The sequence below is a fragment of the Mytilus trossulus genome, chromosome 6 (assembly GCF_036588685.1).
Source record: "Mytilus trossulus isolate FHL-02 chromosome 6, PNRI_Mtr1.1.1.hap1, whole genome shotgun sequence".
NCBI lineage: Eukaryota > Metazoa > Mollusca > Bivalvia > Mytilida > Mytilidae > Mytilus > Mytilus trossulus.
This window is the reverse complement of record NC_086378.1, coordinates 24,591,166-24,612,386: the sequence shown is the minus strand read 5'-3', so window position 1 is coordinate 24,612,386 and position 21,221 is coordinate 24,591,166. Positions and strand designations below refer to the sequence as shown.

General features: G+C 31.8%; 1 protein-coding gene across 1 annotated transcript; it reads left to right on the top strand.

Annotated features, from left to right (window-relative positions):
• The first annotated feature begins 8,431 nt into the window (after positions 1 to 8,431).
• Positions 8,432 to 16,153, top strand: LOC134722437 (beta-1,3-glucan-binding protein-like). Its single transcript, XM_063586058.1, has 9 exons — positions 8,432 to 8,572; positions 9,442 to 9,516; positions 10,217 to 10,277; positions 10,696 to 10,863; positions 11,846 to 11,923; positions 13,030 to 13,126; positions 13,495 to 13,566; positions 14,512 to 14,638; positions 15,708 to 16,153. The coding sequence occupies exons 1-9, from the start codon at positions 8,432 to 8,434 to the stop codon at positions 15,915 to 15,917; spliced, it is 1,029 nt and encodes a 342-aa protein (XP_063442128.1). The 3' UTR covers positions 15,918 to 16,153.
• The last annotated feature ends 5,068 nt before the right edge of the window (positions 16,154 to 21,221 follow it).

The following is a 21,221-nucleotide window of genomic DNA, read 5'->3' as shown; positions in this document are numbered from 1 at the left end:
AATACTTTCCATGCAAATATTATAAAATGATTTAAGAGATGATTTTTCATTTCTTTTTTGTCGTTGGCACCATCTCATGGTGTTTATACATCTCAAGTTCTTAAAAGACAGTTGTTGGCATGATATGGGTTATGTTCTTCTCATGATGGTATGATACTTAACCATTAATAGGGAGGGGTTGTGGTTGATACTCATATAATGAAAACTTAATCTTTCATTCAGTTTAAAGTTTGGAGATGGTATATCAATAACTGTCAGTAGTCCTTTGTGAATTTATGACAATCATTGTAATTTTGCTTAGTCAGTCCACTATCGACAAAGAGGTCTGCACTCCATCTGTCTGTCTATCCATCCGTCAGTCTGGCAACTCTCAGAATGCTTGTATCTTCTGTTACATATTCTAACATCAGACGCCAACTTCTTTAGAACTGAGTTTTACTGTGACTTTTACTGTGTTTTTGGTTATTCTACATTGGCTTGATGTATAGAGGAAGGTTAGATCCCTTTAAATATATTTTAACATGCCGCATCATTGCCCCTGTTTTAAAACAGGAACCACTAGCCGTTGTTAGTCTTTTGTTTATTTTTTAATTCGTTCATTTGTACGGTGTTTTTTTTTAGCAAAGTGTGGTTTCCACTGAACTAGTATATATTTGTTTAGTTGACAGCTAAGGCCTGCCTCATGGTGCAGAGATTTCATGTATGCTGCATTGAAGACTCCTTGTTGGCCTTAGGCAGTGGCATGCTTTTAGGTAGGTTTGTTGTCTTGACACATTCCCCATTTCTATTTTCTATTCTAATGATAAATGTGTAAAATTTTAGGTTGTATCTTAAGAACTTGAAGTATTTAAGTATGAATGTCATAAGTTTTGACAATTTACTAGCTAGTGGTGCTAGAATAAAATTAAGATCAACATTTATCAAAATGAATATATATTATTTTAGGAAAAACACATTTTTTACTGATTACACAACTCCATACTGCACTATTGATACCAATAGTATGTTGGACGCTTGATTTAGACAGTCTGGGCCTTTTATACCCGACTTTACAGCATGTTTTTATTCTAATTTTTGATGCTGTACAGTGACTTCTCATTGCTAATATTCACTAACTGACTGCCATTATCTTGAATGTATAAATTTCAACATGTTTATGGTGTCCTTGATATAATGCAGTTGATATTTTATGAACTGAGGTGTCTAGACCATATCACCATACCTATTCATCAATAAAAATGAGACCCTTGTGGGGTTGTCCAAGTAAAGACATAATCACAAATGTTTTGCCAATATAATCACAGAATCATTAATTATTTTTTAAACAAGATAATCAAATAATAAAAAAAATAATGTCCTAGATTATCAAATACTCATCAAATATTTGAACTGGTAATCAAATAATCACATAATCACAGACTCATGAAAAATGTTTTCACACCAAGGATTCGTATAGTAAGATTCATGACCAGAGATCGTCATATTTCTTTGTTTAAGTTCGATAATGAACGGGAAATAAACAACACTTAAAAAAATATTTATTAGTGAATAATTCCAAAAATAATAAATTCCCCTAAAAAGGACAATTATTGCAGTATTTTGCTTTACACATAAAATATCATAAACAATGGCCGACAACGGCAAACATGATTAATAACGAACACCACCAAATTGTCAAATGTTTAACCTGTCTTTGAGAGTCCAAAGATTTTTTTTCCATATGCTACAGCAAAGAAATGTCTTGGCGAACAAGCACAGACAACACTTTAGCTTTTATACAGAGATACGTAACCTCTCAATACCTGTTGACTTGCAATATCAACTATTTGGTGCACTTATACCTTCAATTCTGACTTATCGGTATGAAATATTGAGATTTGGAAACAATTTCATGATGGAAAAAATTCAACTACAGTTTTACCGGATGTAAAAAATAATAGATCCTCGACGCCAAATTTTATGAAATATGGAGAACTTGGTCATACACCAATAGATATCATAGACTTCTAGTCAATGAAAATTAACTAAGCAATATACTATATCAAATAATGTTCAATTTAAGAGATGATTACACGTTCAAATGGACTAACTATCTTAAATCGATTTTATACCATTCTGGACTAAGCATTATTACCATTAGATGTAAATCAACTAAAAATCGTTCTGAAACAAATTCTTAAAGATGCATACATTCAACAATCATTATGACATTGTCAAATTGACAATTCTTCCAAGAGAGAATTTACGATCTGTTTAAAACGGTGTTTGTTTTAAAAAAAAGTGTCTGATTCACACCTGGTTTTTAGTGGAGTTCGTGTTGTTTCTTAATTATTATTTATAGCTGTTGATGTAAATGTCCTTTGGTTTTGTGGGTCTTTGTTTACTCCTTGGTTTTGATTGTTATTGTCTGCAACTATCATCAATCGAACGTGAATATATTTCTAAATTAAGATGTTTTAATGTTACAATTCCAATAGAGCTGGGTAGATGGTGTAATATTCCGTAGGACGAGAGGATATGTTATTTTTGTTCAAATGCTATTGGTAATGAATACCATTATTTTTTCGAATGAAATTCCATCTTAGTAAATATATCATAAATCAACACATCCCAGAGTACTATGTCAAACATCCCAGTGCAGCAAATGAATGAAAGGTCTACTATCATTGGTTAATATTAAGGTACTAAAAATGTGTCTTTATTCGTTTCAAAGTTCACGAAAATATTATAAAGTATAGTAATTATTTTAATATATTCCATTTCAAAGTTGTTTTATTTATTTCTATGATTATAAATGATTGTATTTTGTATGTATTTACCTGTTGTTTCAAATGTGAATGTGATGGCGTGTTTTACAAAACTTTGAATTTTTCGAAAAACTAAGGATTTTCTTACCCCAGGAGTAGATTACCTTAGCCGTATTTGGCACAACGTTTTGGAATTTTGGGTTCTCAATGCTCTTCAACTTTGTATTTGTTTTGCTTTTTAACTATTTTGATCTGAGCGTCACTGATGAGTCTTGTGTAGACGAAACGCGCGTCTGGCGTATAAAATTATAATCCTGGAACTTTTGAACTATTTAAATGAAGCAAATTTTATTTAAAAAAAAATTACATCGTCCTCATGGATTTTTTATTATCTTAAATTAAGTAAATGTTTAATTTATAAAAAAACAAATATCTAGGCTTAACACAATCCATCTGCACGTATTTTCACCATTTTATATCCTACGATTAAAAGTTGTTATCCTGAAGGAGTTATAAAAGATAAGAACAGCTGGAATGTGCAATGAATTACCTTTAAATCTATCTGCTTGTCTTTATACCATTGACAAAAAAAATTGTAGGTGAACTGTTTAGATTAGGAGATAGGTTAGAATGTAAGTACATATTAGATATAGATATAAATGTGCTATATATATTGAAAGCTTTACATACACAACAATGGTTTTCGATCATGTTGTGCTTGTGACTTTTCTTGTTAGTTTTGCCAACAGTTTCTTGGTCAATGATTTACCTGAGGCAAAAATACAGCTACTATCACCAGGGATAGACTTTAGAATTCCAGGTAAAAAGTTAACATTGGCTGATTTTTTTTATTTTTTTCGCTGCAAAAAAAACTAAAGCCCTTTTCTTCGACGAAAAAAGTAAAATCACAAAAATACTGAACTCCGAGGATAATAAGAATAAATATAGTGTTTTCTTTTTTATAGTATCATATTTTAATTAATAAGTTGTTATATGTCTTTTCTTGTATTTGTCCCTTAAAAGGTTTTTCGTAAGAGTTATATGTTAAATCTCGACTGAATCATTCCTTTGACTATCGAATTTAGGGCTCTTTAAAGTGAAATTCATGGGAACATAACTATAAAAATTTTGTTTATCTTGTACGAATTTAGATTTTTTGTTAACTCGTACGGTCTTTTGTTATCATGTTCGTTTTCAGATGTTTTGTAATCTTTTTTTTAAGATGTGTCGGGCCTACAAGAAGTCGGTGTTCATTACAGCATAAATCAACCTTTGTCTGGAGCTCAAGGGACAGGCGCTTTTAATTATGAAATAGTCCACAAGTCGGGTATGTATCTCATTTTACAATGCAATTTTAACAAATAAACAGTTTACATATAGAATTCGAAAGCATCTTGCATGTGGTAAAACTATGTCTGTGCTTCGCGTACGTTTTCATAGACATGAATATTGATGACGTCATCCAACCAAAATGAACAATGTTGCATTAAAATTCCCGATTTGATCATCACTGGTACCGTTAATTGTATTTACATACATAAATGTCAATTCGTATAACTACGTTTTGATGCAACAACCATGAAATTAAAGATTTATCAAGCTACTCTTTTCTTTTTTATTCTTTGTTTTAACATTGTCAATGATAGCACGTGCAATCATAGGTTTTGAATTTCATATGAATTATTTCATTTTATACGATAGTGCCTCGTGATTGTTTTCAACTAATCAAAATTAAGAATTGTAATGAGACACACATGTAATATAATTATGAAGTAATATCTAACGAAAGGGTCTCATCGCCATTATAGCAGAACTGGAAATTTAAGTGAAATTCACCAGTATTCGTTTATCGTTCAAAGCTGACGGATTTTGGCATCACAGGAACACAGGGATGAAGGTACATTCGGGCGACACAGTGTACTACTGGTTATATTATAAAATAAATGACATAGGAACAGTCAAGACTGACCTGTCCTTCCATTTGAGTAAGTTCATATAGTGGTATTAGACGATTAAAAGCGGATGTATTGTACCTTTTGGGTAAGTTTAACAATTAAACCTACCAAAAGTTGCATATTTGCGTATTTATGTATAAAGCAATACAATTCCCAAGTTTGTCACGTTAAAAATGTAGAAAAAAGAAATGTGAAAAGTAAAATCACAAAAATACTAGAAACAATTTAACAGAACACAAAAACATCTGTCTACAAACACATTCATTGATTCGCGTGTCCGACGTTAGAAAATTTGATATGTCACATATATTTGTCGTTCAATGTATATACAAACAATTTTAAAATTTCACATAGACGATGTTAGCATATAGGGTTAGACAATCAAAAGTATGTAAGAATCAATTAAAATATTTAAAGTTTGAAACGGTTAACACAATACAGTTAACAACAATTAGTTGATAACAAAACATAGTCAATATGAAATAAAAATAATGTGGTTCAAATACAATTGAAAAGTTATTATAAGACTTCTTCAATTAAATTTTCTGTCACTCTCGAAACACTACGGATTTTCTTATCCCAGGCATAGATTACCTTAGCTGTATTTGGTACAACTTTCGGGAATTTTGAATCCTCAATGCTCTTCAACTTTGTACTTGTTTGGCTTCATATTATTTTGATATGAGCGTCACTGATGATAACTATTTACACAACTGGGTCGATGCCACTGCTGGTGGATATTTCGTCCCCGATGGTATCACCAGCCCTGAAGTCAACACATCAGTGTTGACATAAAAATCAGTAATGTGGTCTTTTTTTTTTTTTTTATAAATTTCCTGTTTACAAAACTACGGATTTTCTCATCCCATGCATATATTATCTTAGCCGTATTTGGCTCAACATTTTGGAATTTTGGATCCTCAATGCTTTTCAACTTTGTTCTTGATTGGCTTTATTTTGAAAAAAGCAAATGGACGAATGAAATCTCATCTTTTGGTAGAGGGGTATGATGTTTGTTACATTTTTTCTCTTCTCTCACACTAAAAACATGAAGTACAGAACGTTACAAAAAATTAGTTTTAGTTTTGCAACTTTGATATTAAACTACATAGAAATTCAATCATGATAACGACACATGAAAATAGAAACGGTCTGTTTTGCTTCAACAGAAACACAGGCTCTGCATACAACAGTCCCGTCGACAGGAACATGTGAAAACAAGATATCAGACTGTGCAGATTTTGGAGCCAATGTATGTACAGCCTACAGAGAATGGGCCAACCAAAACTGTCAGAAGTATTGTAACTTATGTCAAGGTAAATATTGTTGTTGTTGAATTATGACCATAGCTTTAAGTGTTTAGTGACATCACAATGCTTAGATGTTTTTTTTCTCAAATCAGTTTAATTTTAAATGATTTCATAGTTGATAAAACAAAATTTGAGGTAGAGGTGTCTAAAACACCACCAACAACATTTTCCAAAAGACCAAAATAGTGAAAAAGTATATTTTTAACAAAACGCATTTGACTAAACGGTCAAACAATGTATTTTGTAAAACCCTGCTGACTGCCATTGACGATTGCCAAATGAATTGATCCCAAGATTTAACAAATGTATCTCTATATTTATTAAATACCAAACAGAAACCAACAAAACTTTGAAATTTTCCAAAAAAATACGGATTTTCTTAGCCCATGCATAGATTACCTTAGCCGTATTTGGCACAACTTTTTGGAATTTTGGATCCACAATGCTCTTCAACTTTGTACTTGATTGGCTTTATTTCGACAAAAGCAAATGGAAGAATGAAATCTCATCTATTAGTTGAGTGGTTTGATGTTTGTTATATTTTTGTTCTCTTCCCTCACACTAAAAACATAAAGTACAGTACGTTACAAAAAAATCAGTTTTAGTTTTGAAACTTTGATATTAAACTACATAGAAATTCAATCATAATAACGACACATGAAAATAGAAACGGTCTGTTTTGCTTCAACAGAAACACAGGCTCTGCATACAACAGTCCCGTCGACAGGAACATGTGAAAACAAGATATCAGACTGTGCAGATTTTGGAGCCAATGTATGTACAGCCTACAGAGAATGGGCCAACCAAAACTGTCAGAAGTATTGTAACTTATGTCAAGGTAAATATTGTTGTTGTTGAATTATGAACATAGCTTTAAGTGTTTAGTGACATCACAATGCTAAGATGATTTTTTCTCAAATCAGTTTAATTTTAAATGATTTCATAGTTGATAAAACAAAATTTGAGGTAGAGGTGTCTAAAACACCACCAACAACATTTTCCAAAAGTCCAAAATAGTGAAAAAGTATATTTTAACAAAACGCATTTGACTAACAGGTCAAACAATGTATTTTGTAAAACCCTGCTGACTGTCATTGACGATTGCCAAATGAATTCCAAGATTTAACAAATGGATCTCTATATTTATTAAATAACAAACAGAAACCAACAAACTTTGAAATTTTCCAAAAAAATACGGATTTTCTTAGCCCATGCATAGATTACCGTAGCCGTATTTGGCACAACTTTTTGGAATTTTGGATCCACAATGCTCTTCAACTTTGTACTTGATTGGCTTTATTTCGACAAAAGCAAATGGAAGAATGAAATCTCATTTTTTGGTTGAGTGGTTTGATGTTTGTTCTCTTTCCTCACACTAAAAACATCAAATACAGTACGTTCCAAAAAAAAACAGTTTTAAGTTTGCAATTGTGATATTAATTACATAGAAATTCAATCATTATAACGAAACATGAAAATAGAAACGGTCTGTTTTTCTTCAACAGAAACACAGGCTCTGCATACAACAGTCCCGTCAACAGGAACATGTGAAAACAAGATATCAGACTGTGCAGGTTTTGCAGCCGATGTATGTACAGCTTACAGAGAATGGGCCAACCAAAACTGCCAGAAGTATTGTAACTTATGTCAAGGTAAATATAGTTGTTGTTGAATTATGACCATAGCTTTAAGTGTTTAGTGACATCACAATGCTTAGATATTTTCTCAAATCAGTTTAATTTTAAATGATTTCATAGTTGATAAAACAAAATTTGAGGTAGAGGTGTCTAAAACACCACAAACAACATTTTCCAAAAGACCAAAATAGTAAAAAAGTATATTTTAACAAAACGCATTTGACTAACAGGTCAAACAATGTATTTTGTAAAACCCTGCTGACTGCCATTGACGATTGCCAAATGAATTGATCCCAAGATTTAACAAATGAATCTCTATATTAATTTAATTCCAAACAGAAAACAATAAACTTGCGGCAAAGATTGTTAATACAAACATAAGGTGGTAGTTATTATTATTATTAATTTATTTTACACCATATCCATATTTCGATAATGAATGTCTCTGCAGTGATGTTACGGATCGAAACAGTAATTGGAAGACCATATAGTTTACCTCAATTTAGAATAAACTCTTCAATTCTATAGAGTCAAATAGGATGAACGGATTATATAAACCGAATGGAAAATATGATACAAGCCCAACAATAAATTTGCGGCAAAGATGGTAAATCGCACACATCAGTTGCTACGTTTTTCTGTGTATAAAATGCTTGAGCAAACATGTATACAAATTAAACAAAGCAAGCAAGTCAACCAAACCTTTGGTTTTCTAGCACTATGAAAAAGCTGTATAATATGGAAGCCCCAGTTCAGAACACGTAATATGTAGCCTACTACTAATGCATATTTTGTTTTTAAATTCAGCTGGGCTAACATCCAAATCACCACTGACAGAACTTCAGCTAATATTTGAAGATACTTTCGATAATGGTTTTGACAAAAGCAAATGGAAGAATGAAATCTCTGCTTTTGGTGGTGGGGTATGGTGATTGTTATGTTGTTTTTGTTTATTCATATGTGACTCAATCAAAGGACAATACAGTGCGTTTAAAAATAAATAACTGAATTTGTTATTTTGATATACTTAATTTGATATTAAACTATATTTAAAAAAATACTAACTATAAAAATAATTAAATTGATCAGAACTGATTTAATATATAAAACTGAGAATGGAAATGAGGAATGTGTCAAAGAGGCAACAACCCGACCATAGAAAAAACAACAACAGAAGGTCACCGACAGGTCTTCAATGTATCGAGAAACTCCCGCACCCGGAGGCGTCCTTCAGCTGGCCCCTAAACAAATCTATACTAGTTCAGTGATAATGAACGCCATACTAATTTCTAATTGTGCACAAGAAACTAAAATTAAAATAATACAAGACTAACGAAGGCCAGAGGCTCCTGACTTGAGACAGCCGCAAATATGCGGCGGGGTTAAACATGTTTATGAGATTTCAACCCTCCCCTTATACCTATAGCCAATGTAGAAAAGTAAACGCATAACAATACGCACATTTAAAATTCAATTCAAGAGAAGTCAACTGTCATATTCCTGAATTGGTACAGGCATTCTTTATGTAGAAAATGGTTGATTAAACCTGGTTTTAAAGCTAGCTACACTTATCAACTGTATGACAGTCTCATTAAATTCAATTATATTGACAACGTGTGAACAAAACAATCAGACACAATAGGCAAAAATGTGAAAAATAGGTGCACAGCAGTCAACATTGTTTTATAAGCTGAATCACTATAAAAGCAAATATATGACGTATTGTTTAGAATACAAGAAAAAAAAATCAGTTTCCTTTGTTAAAATGATAGTACTTTTTTTTACTTTTCAGAACTGGGAATTTCAAATTTATTCTCCAGAACCAACAAACACATTTGTTAGAAATGGTGTACTTCATCTTAAACCGGTAGGTAGTGAATGTGTATAGAATTATAGTGTGGAAACCCATCTCTTTTCCATTTGTTGCTTTTATGTTTCCATTATTTTGAATGTGATACATTTAACAAAACAAAACTAAGTTAATACTATATAACTTTGATTAACGATATTGATTTTGCGAGAGACAATATATGATGGCTGTGTGCTAAGCCTAAAAGATAATATTTCAACTATACTTAAAGTATCCCAAAACTAAAAAAATGTTACACTGATATATGGTTATACCAAATCGGTTCTGCAGGCAAGTCCTTTTATGTCATATATGCTTATACATAATGTTATAGTCCATATGAAGATATGTGTGACTAAACCCAGAGTAAATTTTCTGATTCTTTTAAATGCTAGATGCTTAGCGTGGAAGCAATGCACATCCATCTCCAATAAATGTCATATAGCACAGTCTATCGTTTCAGATCATCATCCTTCTACTAGAAAACCAATGCATTTTGCGCTGGATACTGTATAATTGATGATATTGAGTTCTAGTGACTAAAGTATTCTATGGGTGCACGCATACGATTTTGATTTGTCTTGTATTGGAACTGTATGTTAGATTTGTACTAACAATGAACAAACACGGGTGCAACAGGTAGATCCAAATACCGGTATACTTACCATAATTGCGTAGACAACATGAACTAGTAGACATTTATTATTTATATTTTTAGACAACAACAGCAGACAAATTTGGTGAGAATTTCCTTCATCATGGAATCCTTGACATGAGAAGTAAGTCATACATATTGAAAGAAATAAAAAAGTATAACATATACAACAACAAAAAAAGAAGAAATCAATAAAGAAAGAAATTTGAAAATCAAAAGGGGAAAGAAAGACAACAGGGCTGAATCGTTATTTAATATTAAAAAAAAATATAACTTTTTAACAAATGAATAAATATTTGAAGATTATAGTAGTTAAAACACATTAGAATATAGAAATAGACTGGCATGCACACAAATTCAAAATATTTTTAAATAGTATAATTGGTTGTTACATAAGATTAAATTCATTAAGCGTTTAAGCTACAACATACCATTAGACAATAAAGGACACCAACTAAAAGTAAATACAAATTGTAAAGATAACGAATCTGCACACTTTTCATAATCATATCAGTTATTTCTTTGTTGCATTTCTCTTGTAGGAGAGTGGGGATATTGTACAAAATCTGAATTTTATGGTTGCCTTAGAAACTCTAAAGATGCAATGATACCCCCAATTATGTCTTCAAAGGTTATATCAAAAGTTAGTTTCAAATATGGACGAGTTGAAGTTGTGGCGCAGATGCCGATTGGAGATTGGATATGGCCAGGTTGAAATATGTATTTGTTGATATGTTTCAGCTAGGTTTTTGTTAAAACAATATTTTCACAGGTTGTGTGCTATTGGTAAAACATTTCATCTTGCAAACCGTAGCTGCAACGTACTCAGTAATTTTTCTATTTTTATGGCCCATTTATGGGCATTATGTTTTCTGGTCTGTACGTCCGTTCGTCCATCTGTCCGTTTGTTCCTTCGTTATTCCGTTCGTCCGTTCGTCACGGTTCAGGTTTAAAGTTTTTGGTCGAGGTAGTTTTTGATGAAGTTGAAGTCAAATCAACCTGAAACTAAGCAAACATGTTCCCTATGATATGATCTTTCTAATTTTAATGCCACATAAGACATTTTATCCTATTTTCACGGTCCACTGAACATAGAAAAAGATAGCGCGGATGGGATATCCGTGTACTTGGGACACATTCTTGTTCTATATATTTTTATATCATAACAATTTCTTTAAAAGTGTATGTATTTTGATATATTCAACGATACAATTATGTGTTTTATGTCTTATATCTACAAGACAGCAGTAAGGATGTCTTATAATGAGAATTATAGAGCTATGCTGGGTGTAGAATTCATGCAATATTTCTGTATTATACATCATTTATGAAAAAAATGCTTATCCTTAAGCAAATTAGTCAAAATAACTATGACGCCTTCAACTTGGCCCAAGCGTTATGTTTTTAAAATAGACTATAACATTGAAAGCGTTTACAATATTTAGAATTAATAAAATGCATGAAAAGAATAAATATTAAGACAAGCACCTCTTTTTTGAATGAAACTTTCGTTTAATCATTCGAATGCGATAGATGATTTGTCCATCTTATTTCCATGAGATTGTATTTGCTTGTGCGTGCTGTGTTAGTTCGTTTGTATTGTTAAAAGTTGTTTTTCCTTTTAGCATATACTACATGTACTAAATGTGCACTATTTATTATTTTATTCACCGAACTATCTTTATATATAAGCTATTTGGTTGATGCCAAAGGAAGAACATTACGGAGGATGGCCAATGTCTGGAGAAATAGATATGGTGGAAGTGAGGTGTGAGTATCTGTATTTCTATGGAATTGAATGTGGTTAGGTTCAGTATAATATCATTGATTACATTTCGAATTAGCCAATATGGACTGGTTGACATATATATAGCAGTACCAAGTAATAAAATAATCACGGTTTGTGTTTTTTATTAGGACTTCCTTTTAAAAAGAGGTTACTACTAATAATAAACTATTGAATTAAGGGTTCTCATTGCTAAAGTAAAAGACAACCCTTCTAATGTTTTATGGACGCCATCATGGTCTGTCTGATCGTTATAGAACACCTCTGTCACGGATACTTCTATATTCCACATGTCATAGTCAGAATTTTTTTTATCATTCAATCCACGAATTCGACTTGTTAATAGATTTTCACATGCCATGATGACAGAAAAGACTCATACAAATAGTATAGGAGAGTATAGGAATATTCCGGAGCAAATGAGTTAAAGGGGGTTCATGGTTTTTAATCTTCAGTTTTCAGCATAATGTTTTGTTGAAGGTTGTTTGTCTTTCTAAGTTTTTCTTTAAACAATGGTGTAAGAATTATTTCTCATCGCTTCATGTCAGGATCTTTTAAAGATGACTAAACGTTAAAGATTTTATTCATTGCTGAAGGCTGTACGGTGATATTGAATTACACACATTTATGTCATTTGGACTCTGGTGAAAAGTTGTCTCATTGGCAATCATTCCATCATTTCCTGATTTTTATATTTTCTGCGTGTCCTCTGTTTATATTAAGGTTGGTAGAAATAGTACATAAAGGAAACCTATCAAAGTGGACTTTTAGCATTTATCTTCATCAAGAACTCTCAGAACCAAAAGTTAAAAAAGCTTTGATTGTAGTTTTGACAAGGTAACTATAAAACAAAATATTAGTAAGTCATATCTAATATTCAAACCTCTTCAGTGTGAACTTTGGCGCTTTAAATGGTTCTTGTAAAACTCAATTGACCTATCTGTAATACCCAAACTAAGTTTAGGCATTCACAAGACAGAAAAAATACTTCCTTTGATGTATACACTACATTGTTTCTTTTGTCGAACGTGGTAAGATTCATTTACACTGTATGTAATCAACCTGTAGTTTTATTTGAATATATTTTAAGGTAACAAGCATTTTGGAGATATTGGAATACAACGTATGATGTCAACTCTTCACTGGGGACCTCACAGCTACAGCTACCAAGTAAATATCATATCCTCGTTATATGTCTTTTAAAACATAGACTGATAAATATGCTTTGTGAACAACAATGGTTATTACATCAGAAACTATGGCAAGGTGTAGTCGTGGCATAGAAATGTACGATATTTAATTTTCCTTCGGGAGCACCTGGGATCACCACAGTTTTTGTTGGGGTTCGTGTTGCTCAGTCTTTAGTTTTCTATGTTGTGTCTTCTGTACTATTATTTGTCTGTTTGTCATTATATTTTTAGCCATGGCGTTGTCAGATTATTTTCAATCTGTGAGTTTGACTGTCCCTCTTTTAAATGAGAGAAATGATTTTTTTTGGAGTTTCACTGATTCATTTCAAATAAATCATTATAAAGTATATACTTTTAAATTATAGACGTCTAGCTAATGGAAATTGGAGTGACAAAATGCACAAGTACACAATGGATTGGAATGAATATCACATCATGTTAGTAAATTATATAACTGTAAGATATTATTCTAATACGCATTTAGTGCAGTCAATTCATATACGTTAACTTACTTATTCATTGTAGTAGTTGAAACAATCAAAGTGTAAAGAAAATTGAACACCGTGTTGTTTTTATAAAGGGATGTAACACTACTACTAGTCGTATATCGAAATAAGCCCTGTCTACTAACTTATATGGAATATACCCCGTCTCCACGCGGTTGCTTTTAACCTATCTTATTCATTGAAATGCATAGGAGAAGATAAAAAGCAATATTCTAAAATATTGAGAAATATAATGATGGACGATATTTTTGAATGAAATATGCCTAGTCATTACAAATTATCACCCAACCATCCGAATGCATAGTTATATAGTATTTGCAAACACTAGCCATGTATTGAACTATTTATTATCCAGTTGTTGGTTATAACCATGTCAGAGAGAGTTATGTTTTATAAACAAAGTGTAACATATAATACTACGAGAAAGGTATATAAGGGCACAGAAAACATCTGCATGATCTGGTGGGGGCACAATCAATGCATACACTCGGTGTAATAAACATTGTCAAACATTATAACACAAATGAAACAATGTTATTTTTTAAGTATGTCGGTGGTGTAATAAACACTGTCAAACATTATAACACAAATGAAACAATGTTATTTTTTAAGTCTGTCAGTGGTGTAATAAACACTGTCAAACATTATAACACAAATGAAACAATGTTATTTTTTAAGTCTGTCAGTGGTGTATTAAACACTGTCAAACATTATAATACAAATGAAACAATGTTATTTTTTAAGTCTGTCAGTGGTGTAATAAACACTGTCAAACATTATAACACAAATGCCACAATGTTATTTTTTAAGTCTGTCAGTGGTGTAATAAACACTGTCAAACATTATAACACAAATGAAACAATGTTATTTTTTAAGTCTGTCAGTGGATGACGAACCTGTACTGACGGCAGACACCCCCCAATATGGATATTGGGGATTAGGAGGATTTTCCGGAAATAACTTATGGTCTAATGGTAGTCGTGATGCACCATTTGATAGAGAGGTAGATAACTTTTTCATATCAAGATTAACTTTACTTCATTTTGATCTTAAGATGATTCCATGAAATAATTAAATCTTATATCTTTAGATGTAAAACCCAACAGTGTATATAATCCTTTCCATCTTCAAATCAGACACAACCAATACATGTATAAAAGAGGGACGAAAGACATCAGAGGGACAGTTAAACTAATAAATCGAAAATAAACTGACAACGCCATGGCTTAAAATGAAAAAAGACAAACATAGAAACAATAGTACACAAGACACAACATATAAAACTTAAGAAACGGGGGATGATCTCGGGTGCTTCAGAATGGTAAGCAGATCCTGCTCCACATGTGGCACCCGTCGTATTGCTTATGTTATTATAAATCCGGCAAATAGTCTAATTCGGTAGGTCACATTCATGAAAGTTAAGGGGATTGTAGTTACGATGTTAGGAACATATCTAATATCATATGTGAAACGGTTATTCCATAACGGTCAACCAAGAACGGTGGCGCCTAAAAATCATGGAACTTTGCGAAGACTTTTCTAAATCTTCATTACTTACTCTGTGCGTTTTTAATGAAGGTTAAACAACGCGTTGTAGAAATCAAACACATTCTGGCAAGTTGAATTTAAATTGTTTGTAATTCTTTAAGACAAGGTTACTTTTATAACTCCAAACGGATTTATCGCACAGTTCCCACTTTTCGCCAAAAATTGTTGGCTGTGAGAGTGTCTGATTAATATTAACACAGAAATGAACATTGAATTCAGCTAAGTAATATTTTGATTCTATGTAAAAGTAAATAACAATAATACCGGTCTTTTAGGAAATTCCTTTTATATAAAATATGATAAAAAGATATTTTGTATAGTTACAAAACTTTTATCTTGTTTTGTTCAGAATTGTTTCCTCTAAACTGGTTTTGCAGAAGGACTTGTATGCCACAAGGTCTTTCAACTCATAGTTCATCTGCATTATAACTTATAATCGCATAAAGGGATTTTTTTCTTCAAATTAATTATAAGATCTGTAAAACTAGAACTGTAGAACTAAAAGCCCAACAATTGTTTTACAGTTTTATCTCCAAATGAATACAGCTGTTGGAGGAACAAATGGCTTCTTTCCTGATGGGGTCCAAAATGCTGGCTACAATAAACCATGGTCAAATAATGACCCCAAAGCATCTGAAAAATTCTGGAACGCCCGTAATCTTTGGATGCCTACGTGGCATGGAGATGATTCAGCTCTCAAAATTGACTCTGTTCGCATTTGGAAGAAAATTTAAAGCTTATTGTATTTTGATATAATTTATTGCTCATTTATGTAAATAAAGGCAACAGAAGTATACCAGTGTTCGGAGGTCAAAATGCGATTGAGAGAAAACATATCCGGGTTAAAAAGTTAAACAGAAGGAAACACAGCAACTATAAGAGGAAGTTATATGTTTGATTAACGTATCTTAAAAGCAAAACACACTGTTATTTATGTGTACCGACTTGAAATAAAACTTCTATGTCTATAGCACATTGATCTTAAGTCAAAAACGAAAGAAAGAAAAACAAGCTCTAATAATATACATTATTATAAGACTTCTTCATTGCAAAAATCAACTTATTATCCACGAAACATTTTATGATACATGCATCGTTTATCAATTATCTTCTCAGGCCTTGAATTAACCCAGTTATATGAGAGTTGTAATTTGGAGAAAAAAAACACAGAAACGTACCGTTCTCTAAGAGGAATTTAAATTCAGATTGTTGAAACATTAACGACAACAGTGTTGGAACGGTCGAGCATCTAAGGCCCAATAGTCAAGGATTTATTTAAAGACAGCTGAAGTTTTGTTATTGGTGTTATGTCTCTTTTGCATAGAGAACTCAGCTTGAACCGAGTGTGTACTACACAATACGAACAACCAGTCCCGATGACCCGAACATCCAACCAAGATGGCCGCTATTGCTAAAAATAGAACAGCGCCCTAGACCTCTCGTCAAACTAGGCTGTATAAATATATAGTGTATATCATTCTAAAGGAATACTAGTAGCTGTTTAAATCAAATCTGACTTGCAGGTCTAAAGTTAAGAGATTAAGTTAGGACTCTGCAAAAGGTCAACACGGAATATCAGGGTGAAGTCTTTGATATGACAACGCATGTGGTCTTATCTCTGTATGAGGTCATACATTTTCGACTTTTAATCTCACCTGTTCCTATGTGCCATATGATATATTGCAATCTCTTGACGTCATTTGATCTGACCCTATGTGCCATGTGATATATTATCATCACTTGGCGTCATCTAACCTGGTATTATGTCCCATGTGATATATTCCCATCGCTTGGTGTCTTTACGCAGATTGAAATTTTGTTTCCTAATAATTCCATGTGCTTCAGTGTTTTCATAATTGAACTTTTATCGTACCGTATATAAATGGCTATAATTGGACCCGACATTACAAAATTGGAAATTACGCAAATAAGAAAACCCTGGCCTTGGTCAGAACAAATTTACAAGAATATCAATGCATTGTTTTGATTTAACATGTCTGCCAAACATTTAAATTTAAATTTTGTTATTTTAAAACAAATCACAAGGGATTGTAAATTGGTCATTGTTTATATGCGGTTATCAAGATTAATTATTTTGATAAATTATTCTTCATATATTTTTAATTTGTTTTAAACAATAGATAACGGTAAACAGTATAAGGATAAACGAATTAAGAAGCTAAATTTAAACTTCGGCTCATTGACTTACTTTATATGCAGATGTTAAATATAGCTTTTATATTAAGTAGACTTTGTCAACCGTTATATCTAAAGATCTAGATATGATCGATTTTTAAACCGAAGGTTGTCTCTGTAGTAGCTGGCAAAAAGCCAATGTTTATTCATATAAAAGAGATGTTTATTGATTTGGCCGCAGAGTTATCTTGTTGCGGATCCTATAGCATCTTACAACTGTAAGTATGTCAGTTTTGTTTTGTTTTTTCTTTTAATTGCACATTTTTGCAGAAATGTGGTGGGAAAAAGCTCACTTATTTAAAGTTATTCTATTTAAAAACATTTTTTAAGTTTTATTTTATTTTAATTTTAAGATTTTTGAAGCATATTGATAATGCAGTTGATAATGAACCTGGAAACTGTTACTGAAATTGTTTTATTGTCAAACTATTTGCAGAAATGTATTGGAGAATGCTTCATGTATATTAGATTTTTAAAGTTATACTTTTGAGAAATATTTAGATTTTTTTCTTCTTTCTAATAAACATTTTTACAGCTATAAGATTTAAGCCATGATATATCAGGTTTTTGTTCTAACAGCACCTGAGAACTGTTGTAAAAAGTTATGTATAATAAATTGAGTATTACCGAACTATTATTTATACGCAACTTTCGTTAATCATTATATCAAGTAATTTCTATGTGAAAACATAAGATAGTGGTTTCATGAGCATAACCACACACTGAAATGAAATGCATGCGTTTGTAAAGAAAACAGAGTAGATGTTTATATTTGAAATTAATAATTCAAAGTTTGATCACTTTTAAGAATTTGTATTTTGTTTTATTGATAGATGCCTATATATACTTGTAATGTAAAGCTACATTTTTATTTTTAAAGAACCATTATAAATTGGACGCCATGGATAATAAGGAATGGAGATCTTCATTTTTGGTAAAAGAAAAGCATTATGCTCCGGAAATGAACAAAGTAGCAGAAGATCCTAAGAAACAGAAGCGTGCTTGGTTCATTGGACGTAGGACAAGTGTTGACAGTGTCGGTAATGACCGACGAGCCAGTATCGACGGTGACACTCGGGATAGACGAGCAAGTGTTAGTAGTGTCGAGGACGCACCTGTAGGTTCGCCGATCATGTCATCAGTTTTACAGGGACAATTTCAAGCCAGAACTACACCTCAAGCCATTCAAGATACCAAAAAGATTTTCCGTGAATTTGACTTCAAATGATTAGAACCAGTGAAATATAATAATGGACAACACTTTGAGAGATTCATGTTCTTAGACGGTGCTTACAATTCCCAAGTGTGAATGTTTTCATGAATCAGTGTATGTGTCCGTCTTCACGACTCGAACTGTACCGGGTTCTGCAGTGCTACCTCTCAAGTCACCTAACTAGTTGTGTTTAAAAATATTATGTTATTTCTCAAAGAGGACAACAAAAATGTGAACATTTAATATTAAAACTGCAGTGTTGATGTTTTCCCGAATGAAACGCGTCTTTGTCCATCTTCGTGCACTCTGTCGAGCCTTCCAGTGTATAAATCACCGAGTTAGTTGAGAAAAATATGCATATCATTGGTCAGCGACAAAAGAAATAAATTCGGAAAGTTAATGAATTAACAACTGGCAGTATAAACGTTTTCCTATATCAGTGTCTATATCCACCTTCACGACGGAACTTGTAGTGAATTCTCCAGTATTATTAGTATTTCTTAAACCACATAAATTGTTGTAATTAAATAAACAGTACCAGCCAAAACTAAATTATTGTGAATATTCACGACGTGTGTTCTGGCGAGTATTCAATTGATACTTCTTAAAAAAGAAAACTTGCTTGTGATAAAATATATTCAATTATGAGTGAACAAACACAAAATAAATTGTGGACATTTGGAATAACTGAATCAGTATGAATGTTTTCCCCGAATCAGTGTATATGTTCATCTGCACAATGTGAAATATATAAACTTCTTAGATGATTTGTGACAAAATATAATAAATTTTATGTAAAAAAATTAAATAATTGTGAATAACTAAATAAAAAGAAAGATAAATAATTGATGTTATTGTTAAAACGATCGAACTTGTATTTATATGTATGTTATTTTATTGTTTTTTGACGACTGTGAATATATTACTGCGTTCCAAATGTTATATGTTTTACTTTCTTTATTACTCGTGTGGATTCAAAATAACCTACTCGATATATATTAAATCATCTATGCATATGATCAAATATAATACAACTAATTGTACTAGTAAACACCAGCAACGATACACAACTTGGACATAAAAAAGTAAACAAGAAAGAGATCAACGGTGCAAGATAACGATTCATACAATCAAATAGTCACTTGTTTTGATATTAAGATTAAGAAAAATTTCAAAGCACTGACACATGCTATTTCAATCTTACTAATATTGTATATCTTTTATATCTCTTGCATATCAACTGTTGTTCTAAACAGATATGTACCTGTTTTAATGTTAGATAGCATGATATTTCATAGCACTAACATATGATGTTGCCATCAAATGTTTCATATCATGTGCACCTCTTTCATATTAAACGTTATTTCATACAGATGGTAATGGCAGCATAAAAGGTTATAAATATACTCATCAAGTGAACCAGGCTTATAATTTTGTACGACAGACGAGCGCTTTGTCGTAATTTTTTTTTACTTTGGTTTGCGCTAAATAGAACGCCCTTTTTGCCAAGGAAATTCCTATTACGAAATAGATAACAGTAGAGGAAAACGCTTAGATTATCATATCAAATAAAGAAGAAAAGAATTCAGGTACGTACACTATCCTTAACAAAGCAAGAATATGAGGAGAGAGAGAGAGAGAGAGAGAGAGAGAGAGAGAGAGTTTTGACTATCAGCACGAGAAGCTCAAATGGAACTCCAGGACAAACAGGAAAATATCCTGTACACCAGAGGTGGTGGTTCGACAGTACAGAAGAGCAGCGATGGCAGCTCTCGATGAAATCTTTTTTTTTAATAAATGTCTCTCATATATCAGTTATATATGTGTTTACCAATGGTAATCTAGGATTAGTTATGAATGAAGATGCAAAAATGTTTATATATTGAAATGTTAGACTGCAATATTATTGCCGTTTAGTTGTGTTTAAACCATGAATTGTGAAAAAAAACCAACACTGTTTACTAGTGTGAATTGTTTGTTTTCTTTTTTATACAAATTAGTCAAAAGGTTTTGTTTTTTAGGAGAAATCCAAACAAATAATACTTATTATAAACTCAAAAACCAAGAGAAACACCCAAATATGAAATAAAATGTACTCATATAACAAAATGTGTCTATCGATCGTATGACACACTTTTAATGTTTATAAACAACGATGAAGGTATTCGCCCTTGACCCATTAACCTGAAAACACCCATTATGCTATTTTTAACTTGTTTACAACAACGACTTGGCAAAGCTTCGAACTTCTATGCGTGTTTTCTCTATTGACACTATTTTACTGCTGTAATAATCGGTATTCTATTCGATCTCTCTTTAAGAATATTTTTGTTTTGTATTCATTTTGTAATAGAATCAATTTAATTTCGAGTTAATTTATAAATGCTAAATTTATATACATCGTCAGAAATGTGTACTATAATAGTCCTTATCGCGGTTAATGTGAATTTTGTATATGTATACACAGTTGTACAAATATTTTGTGTTTTTAGTTTAATATCTTGGAACTAATATCTTGATTTATTTTAAGTAAAATTTTGTATCATATTGAAATGTGGGATATGACTATTTTGAAATTACCTCTTAAACATTGTTAAAGCTTTTATAGAAGTTCATAAAAAAATGCCGA

What these genes read in the sequence shown, in the direction of transcription:
- LOC134722437 (XM_063586058.1), top strand. Translation starts at nt 8,432, where the DNA reads ATGCATATTTTGTTTTTAAATTCAGCTGGGCTAACATCCAAATCACCA. An exon ending in TGGAATCCTTGACATGAGAA is followed by an intron (nt 10,278 to 10,695) that starts GTAAGTCATACA and finishes TTTCTCTTGTAG; the next exon opens with GAGAGTGGGGATATTGTACA. An exon ending in AGATATGGTGGAAGTGAGGT is followed by an intron (nt 11,924 to 13,029) that starts GTGAGTATCTGT and finishes ATATATTTTAAG; the next exon opens with GTAACAAGCATTTTGGAGAT.